The sequence below is a fragment of the Pterocles gutturalis genome, unplaced genomic scaffold, assembly GCF_000699245.1.
Source record: "Pterocles gutturalis isolate BGI_N339 unplaced genomic scaffold, ASM69924v1 Scaffold51535, whole genome shotgun sequence".
NCBI lineage: Eukaryota > Metazoa > Chordata > Aves > Pterocliformes > Pteroclidae > Pterocles > Pterocles gutturalis.
Window position 1 is genome coordinate 1 of NW_010142790.1, and position 8,097 is coordinate 8,097.

Below are 8,097 nucleotides of genomic sequence, written 5' to 3' on the forward strand. Positions count from 1 at the left end.
CAGGCCATTCTATGATTCTATTATAATAACGTGTAATCTTAACTAATAAACTGCCAAAGGCTGAAATACCAGAAACATTAACAAGTACCAAAAACTCTGAAGCCTCCTATCTTAGACAAAAACCTTTAATCTATCTGCCTACAGGTAAACTGGACAACTAACAGTGAGCACTTAAAATAGCTCGTGTACCACTCCCAGGTAAGAACACAGATAAGATTTACTATATGTGATTCAAACACTCCCTTTAGGTAGTAAAAAAAGTTATGTATTTAAACTACCTATCTGAAGATCAAAAAAATGGACTGATCAGAAAGTAGCTTGATGAGAAAGACTAAGTGAAAGCCTACTTGGTTCACTTTCTAAAAACAACTTCCAGGTGCAACTTAACAAAAAATCTTGAGTTAAAAATTATTAATCCAGTTTGGATAATTCTCTTATGTTTAACTGAGATATACCACAGCTTTCAGGATTAGTAGTTTATCAGAAACTATTCTCTTCTTTCTACTGAAATAAGAGTGGCAACACATTTTTTTTTTTTTCTTCCCATTTCACATGATGATTTTCACTGGGAGTAGAAAGTTCAATATTATTGTGGAATATTTTATCACACGATAATGAAAAAACATGGCAAGAAGTTAAGAACCTCTATCTACTTGGGCATCATCTTCCATCAGTAGGCATACTCTTCTGAAGTACTTTAAATGGATCAGTCTAACCTAACACTGTTAGCATTTTCCTGAATATCAGTGGCACAAGCTCACAAGCTAACACATAACCTTGCAGCTATGGCTGTGAACTAAAACACACTAAAATCAAGATCTACACAGCTGCTGAGGAAGACGCACAACCTCCAAGTCAGAAAGAAATAAAACCAGTTTATATATACACTGCAGGTGTTGAATGTGCTAAGGACAACAGTGTTCACATTTTTAAATAGCATTTGTAAAGGAAATCCATTCTTAGTAGTTTCAAGTGGTGCCTAAGACAGAAGTGCTCCCTACACATTAATATTTTAGATGCTTCAAAGAATTTGGCTTTAAAAACCGAGAAAAATGTGTGTGGGAAACCACTACCATCCTCCTTCCAATGTCACTCTCACTTTGAGATAAGGCTTTCTTTGCAAAACATGATTAAAAATAGTAAGTTCCTACACATTACTTGCAAGCCTCTGTCAGAGAAAACATCTTTCTGCCACTAAAAAATAAAGATGACAGCTTTTTTTTTTTTTTAGGTTTGGGGTTTTTTTTAGGTAAGTCCATGTAGGTCTACCTAATACACAGCTTTTTTTTTCTTTTAAAAAGAGGCTGGATAGGGTGAAGGGAAGGGGATCCTCAAAGGCTACTAAATTCCACCAACTCTCCCAACTGAGAACTACCAATACCATTGCTTCCACAAAGCTAACCCAGAAATAAAACCCAGCAGAGGAATCACCAGGAAAGCAGCCATGCCAATGATACCTGCTCACTGACAAGGAATGAACTATGTGCATTCCCATGAGCCCGCTGTCCTTTGTCCAGGCCTATGCTTACAAATATGGACAGGCCTTCCAACTCCAGCCCTGTCAAGTCCCACAGGTAACACAGTCATACAGAAAAAATGTAACCAAAAATGGAAGACTCGGTGGAACTCGGTCCATAGCACCTAGCACCTTATAGGACTAACCCTTGCGATACAGAAGTTGCACTGAATCCCAAATGAGAAAGAAAACCCAACACCCTAAGCCTGCAAAGTTTATTACACCTCATGGTCCAGTGCCTGGCAGCCACTAAGCAGTGGTTATGCAACAGCTTTCCTCGCATCGGGCTCAGGGAAGATCTTGAGCTCTGAAGCAGCAGCATGGGTCACAGGTAAAAGCAAACTCCCAGGCCCCATGGCTCACTGTTTTGATCCCACATGTCAAGTGCCATGCCTGAAGAAAAGCTTTTTAAACACACTGAACAATGATTAATATTGTCTGTTTCAAAAAAGCAAGGCAGTTTCATATTAATTCCCAGATAGCTTTGTTATCTGGTCTCATGGATTTCCTAAGAGTTTGCAAGTGAAGATAAATCTTAAAATACAAATAAAGCAATTTTTAGCAGATGCTTTAAGGTTCACATAAAAAATAATGCCACTTCTTTGTTATTAATTTAAAGTTTTTTGAATTAATCTTTCACAACAAAATGAACAACGCAAACAGGACATTGTGAAGCAACCAGAAACACACCTGTAACTTTATTTTTCCATCATGACAGTTTGGAACTTTATATTCACTTAAATGCTCCATTTAGACACAACAGCAGTAACTAAATATCTATACACTACTTCTGTTACAAATATAGATACTATTTAAAGTGAATTTACATCTCTAATGTAGGCATTTCTCACACTAACCGAAGAATAAGTATAGAAGAGCAATTCAATAACAGCATCCAGTAACGGTACCATTTGCTTTTTTTCATTTTAGCTTATCACAGTGTAACTTCTAGAACAGTTAAAGAGTCAAAGAGGGTACTCTTTTTAGTTAATTCACTTAGACCTAGCTATCGATTTGTTAATACTATTTCACAGACATTCCTAATACTGTTTTTGTGTCCCACTGAAAGAAATGCTAGTTTTTTGCATCAACCCCTAATAAGGGCCTGACCATCGCTGGCATTTTCAGTTCAGATTTCTCTTAAATGACAGCTGACATGGTGGCCTTTTTGCCACATTTTTTTTTTGCTAATCAACACAAAGGGTCTTGCTGGTAACTAGCATGCTAATTTGCCTAGGTATCTTCTTCCCTCAAAAGACTTCCCAAAATTTTTTTGCAGGAAGTTAAATCACAGGCAAAGTGTGCTTTATCTGCCAAATTGCTATGAGTCAGTTTGAAGGAACAAAGGCAAAGGCAGGCTACAATCAGCTAAGGGTTTCAGTGAGTGTGGTTTTTGGATAAAAGTTTTAGTGAGGATACCAACTTAAGAAACTGAGGATGTTGATAAATGTATTGACCACACTGCTGCCCAGAAACAGCTCCATGTTGCATCATACTTGTGTTTGTGCCTCTAAAATTAATAGCCATAAAACAGTATTTGTGGCCCTCAAATCTCTGTTTCTGCTTAATGCTGATGCAGAAATACCTTCACTGCTGTTTTACTACTCTCCTCCACTACAAGAGATTTTCAGCCTTTTACCCACCCCCCAACCTCAGCTCCTAGTTTTAGGCCCCCTCAGTCCAAGGAGGACTCTGCTGCTACTGATAATGGCAGCAACATCGTAATATCAACTTCTTCCACCTTGGCTTAACCAATATCCACAAGTGTCTGCAGCTAAGTGAGCCTGCCCTGAGTGGTTTGTTCACAGCTCTGATTCAAGCTGCTTGCAGAAACATCTGCACTGAACCTGTAGCTAATCTTGCACACTGTAAGAGGACAACCTTTGCTTACACACATTTCACATTGGGAAGTTCACTTTCACACCCATATAAACTAGAAAACACTACTATTATAAAAGTCTAGTTCTAATACTGCAGTTGCTGGGCACCCTCATTCACCAAGAGTAGTTTCCACTAGCAAACAGATTTTTCAGCCCTGAGCACAAGTCCTCTCCTTTCAAAACAAACACACACACTCCCCTGCCTCAAAAACAAAAAAAACCCCAAAAACAACCAAAAAACAAACCAAACCCTCAAACCTAAGCCAAACTAAAACACAGTTTTCTTTTTTTTTGGATACACCATGACTTAGGAAATTTAAACACACAAACAGACAAGCAAACAAACCCACCCAAGTCACCCTCCGAGCTCCTTCTACTTGGGGCACTGTGAAATAATACAAATAACCATCTACATCCACTAATCATCTGCCTCCAGTTTACATACTTTTCCGTCTTTTCCCAAAATTCTATATTTTGTAAATACTTTCTTTCTTTAATAGCCTTATTTCTGTTTTCTGCTTCTTATGCTACCCCCTTGCTGACTTGGTGACTATAATTTTTCCAACATATTTCAAATGTCTAAAGCCTCTTAGCAAAACATTACAGTTTTGTTGTGTGGTTATTAATGCAAATGTTCCTCTTTTTTTTGGTGGCTTAGAAGCATGCATTATAACACTAATAGGAAAAATATCCCTGTCTTTCCATAGTTGACATAACTCCATCCCAGTGGTTTGACAGTAAGAGAAATACTTCTATTGTATATAAAAATAGCATTAAATGTTATTTTTCCTCACTGTTGTAACAATCCTGTGAAGCTGGAAGAGCAAGAAGGCTATATAAACATTTCCATTCTCTTTGCTATGCAGAATGTAAATAACATAGTCTCATTGACCCTACCCATTTGGGCAGCCAGTTCATGACAAAACAGTCAACGTGACTGTTCCTTTTGTCCTTTTCAGAATAGCAACTGCTTCCTCATGGGTCACCCCTTCTAAACTTTGCCCATTCACAGCAATGATTTGATCCCCTCTCTTCAGGCGTCCATCTTCTGCTGCTGCACCCTGAAACGATACAACACGTAACTGCAGACTCATGCATTTCTTTTTCTTCCTGGCACATCTGTCTTTATGGTCTGAATAAGACAGGTTAAGTACACAAAAGCCCTTAAAACTTCTTTTATTTTAGTGCTGTAGTATGCCCTGTCCTCCCTAAGTTTCACAACATCTGCAAATCGGATCTACAGGATTTTTATATTCCCTGAGCCCTGTTCATCCAGCTAGTATAACATTTAAACTCTACTACCATAGAAGTAAGATTTTCAAGACCTGAAGAAGCTCTCAGCAACTGGTATAAGAAATTCAGTAATCAAAACCCAGCTCCATACTTTGATTTACCAGAAAAGTTTGGGATTCTTGATATCAGTTTTTTCTCACTCAGGGCTGTTTCCTCGGGCAGTCCAAACTATCAAATCCAAGTCAGTACCTGAACTTCTCCAAAGGTTCAGACTGGGTTCAACTATTTTATCTTGGTCTACCTTTGAGACTCTCAGTCAAAATAAATAAAACAGTCCCTTCTACTACCTGAAGAAAAGATACTCTATACATAAGACAAAGGGGTTGTTTTTATAAGTATGTGCACAATTTCAGTTTTGAGAGTTGAAGAAGACTCTCTCATATGCATAGTCACATGCATTTTGAAATTCTGAATCTTCCTAAGACTACAGCCTTCAAATGCTGCAAGCACATTTTGACCAGCACTTTGACTAAGGCAGAGAAGCTGTTAGAAATTGTAACAACCCTATGGCTTCATACTCAGGCCATGATTTAAGAAAGTAGCTGCTGTGAACTAATTAATAAATGAATTGACTGAACAGATTTACACTACCTTTGCAAACACCGTCTTCACATAAATGGGTAAGTCTCCATGGGGACTGCCATAACCACCCACAATACTGAAGCCTAGGCCATCTGGTCCTCTATCCAAAGTAATGGTCTTGTACTGAGGAGGTCTAAGAAAAGGAAGAAGAGTACTGTGATGTTGTCTGAACTTATGATTTAGCATGTAGAATATTCAACAAAAACAAGTTTCCTTTCAAGCTAGGCAATACATTTTCCTGTCCACTATAACTACAAACGAACTGGTTATTTTAGTTGATGTAAAACACTGTAACATTCTAATGCACTCATTATTACTTCAAGATAACTATTTCAAACACCTCTTCCATCCAGCTCAGGGCATAGTTATGGCTGCAATGCCCCACTAACAGTGCTTAACAATGGAGATGCAACGCCAGCACCTCAAATCTCCATAACAAACATCTACTTTAAAAATCCTGTAACTCACTACACCTCCTAAAAAACATCTAAAATTAGCCCAAATACTTTATCTTTATGTTGCAAGGTTTACTTGCTTCTCTCCTCCCCTAATATATGACTGTGTATTTGTATGTATGAATTTATACAGACCGTTTATTCCCCCACATATACTTCAAGAAATTTTGTTCTATCTTTTAAAGTAGATCTGTGTGTTTTAAAAACCTCATTCTCTCCTTCCCTGTCCTAAAAGAAAAATGCCTCAGGTTTATGACACAAGTTTGAGGCAAAACTTATTTACATAGCTGTACCTTGCAGCATACCAGAAGCAGTATACTTTGTGTACCAGAAAAGTTCAACACTCCTGATAGGCCCATGCTAGAAAGCACGTTATGGAAACTCAGGTACCACTCTGGAACGGGCCTTGTTATTTAAGTCTGAGAAAAAAACATTTTGGGTGTATCAATTAATCCCAGCAACCAAGGCTCAGTGAAACAAAGCAGGCTTATTTACAGAGAAGAAATCAAATCACATCATAACTCTACAGAGGAGCAAAAAGTAGCACAGCAAATCACATATGGAGAAATGTAGCAGACCATGGGCCTACAGGTCCCATGGATACCAAATGTGCAAGTCATGATAAAGTCAAACAATTCATCCATTATTTGCTAGAATTTGTAAGCTTTTTAGGTTGAGTTCCACCTAAAACAACAGGCTACAGAGGTTGCATATTCTACAGTTACTGACCCTAAATCATCCTGAAAAATGCTGGTTGAAGTTAGTCCTGCAAACGAAAGATTGGACGTAGGTGGATCCTGCTGATGACCAGTTATGACACTTACTTCTCCTCCAGATACAACCTAGGAACAGAGTTCGTACACCAGTAAAATGAGAATGCTGACACTAAAATAATTCATTGTAGCAGCTGGCAAAACAGTATTCAGAAAATATTCCAAAAGTCAGTGGAGATTTTTACCTGCAACTCAATAGTGCCTGAAGCATTTTTTAAGAGACTAACAGCTTGAGAGTGAGTCATGCCCTCAGTAGATGTTCCACAGATGCTAACAATCCTGTCTCCAACCTGAAGAAGAAAATGTAGAAAAACTAACTTAGTTACACAGATTTATTTGTCACTTTCTCTCAACAATAGCAGATCTGTGCATTTGTAATTAGCCAGACTTTATCAGTGGTATGGGGCAAGAAGAAAGAAATTAGCAACTGTTCACAGTATATTTTGTCTTGAAGGCAAATCATCTTTGAACTACATAGTGACCCAATACAAAGGTAGAAAATTCAACATGACAATCGAAAAATGACACTGGTTTAGTGTAAGAAAGTAATGATGCTTTACAGAATTGATCCTAATTCTTTTGAAACATACTGCATGTAAAAAAAGAGGTGCACTGCACGTCACCTCAAGATAGACTGAAGTAGTAAATTACCATCAATGATTACATGTTTGAATTCATCCTGAAATAACACTGTTCATCTTCCAAGGAGCGTAAGTCAAATTCAGCCATCGCTGGTACAGACTGGATACAGCACACATGTAAATGCTGTATCAGATGACACTGCCCACTTTAACTCAGAACCTAAAAAGTACTATCTCTATCCTAAGACAGATAAGCATAGAAAACAGAAGACATAAAACAGACTACAGGCATACAGTTGCAGGAACGACCATCATGGTCATCAGTGGAGCTCACTTACAGAATCCGTCACTCTGAACCACTGTCTCTACTTTTAATTTTCACAAGCTGACTACCTCTATGATCCAAGATTGCTTTAGGACTTTCTTCCCCATCCTACCTTCAGGATGAAAGATAATTACCATACTACCAAACTAAGTTACTGTTTCATCAATCCAAACAGCAAAAATTCTTGTCACAGCCAGAAGCACTTATGACTGTATCATGAAACTGCTAATTTATTGCCTGCATAGAGTAATTACTGTGCACTACCTAGGCAATTTTTACAGCCTTAACAATTAACTTACTCTGAGTTTCTGAGTCTGAGCTGCAAGTCCATTTGGATGCATCATGGCTATAAATATAGGAACATCTCCAAGAGGACTTCCTACACCTCCAGCAATGCTCACTCCTAGTGAATCTGCAGGGCCCTGTTATTGTAATGAAAAAATATTAGATTTTTCTGGAAAGAAAAACACATACAGAGAATTGTAGGCTTATCTCAAAAAACTGCTAAAGCCTCTATCTTACAAAAATCAGAATTCCTATGTCTCAAGCCATCTTTTAAGCTAATACACTTTGCCTCATTTCAAGAAAGCACAGAGAGCACAATATATGTTTCTTCCTATCAGTGGTACATGACAATTTGCTGACTTAATTGTATGTTTATATTAACCACACTAAATACAGAATTTGGCATC

General features: G+C 37.9%; 1 protein-coding gene across 1 annotated transcript; it reads right to left on the reverse strand.

The window, feature by feature from the left end:
• Positions 1 to 4,042: 4,042 nt before the first annotated feature.
• On the reverse strand, positions 4,043 to 7,821 carry LOC104469802 (multiple PDZ domain protein-like). The gene is made up of 5 exons (XM_010084488.1): positions 7,705 to 7,821; positions 6,685 to 6,789; positions 6,456 to 6,568; positions 5,281 to 5,404; positions 4,043 to 4,457 (listed from the first exon to the last, which is right to left on the reverse strand). Exons 1-5 carry the CDS (start codon positions 7,747 to 7,749, stop codon positions 4,311 to 4,313), a joined length of 534 nt encoding a protein of 177 aa, XP_010082790.1. The 5' UTR covers positions 7,750 to 7,821; the 3' UTR covers positions 4,043 to 4,310.
• Positions 7,822 to 8,097: the final 276 nt, after the last annotated feature.

Excerpts from the sequence above, each read along its gene's own strand:
- LOC104469802 (XM_010084488.1), bottom strand. The coding sequence starts at position 7,749 with ATGATGCATCCAAATGGACTTGCAGCTCAGACTCAGAAACTCAGA. Across the intron at positions 6,790-7,704 it reads CTCAGACTCAGAAACTCAGA|GTTGGAGACAGGATTGTTAG; the intron begins GTAAGTTAATTG and ends TTTCTTCTTCAG. Across the intron at positions 6,569-6,684 it reads CAGGCACTATTGAGTTGCAG|GTTGTATCTGGAGGAGAAGT; the intron begins GTAAAAATCTCC and ends CTCTGTTCCTAG.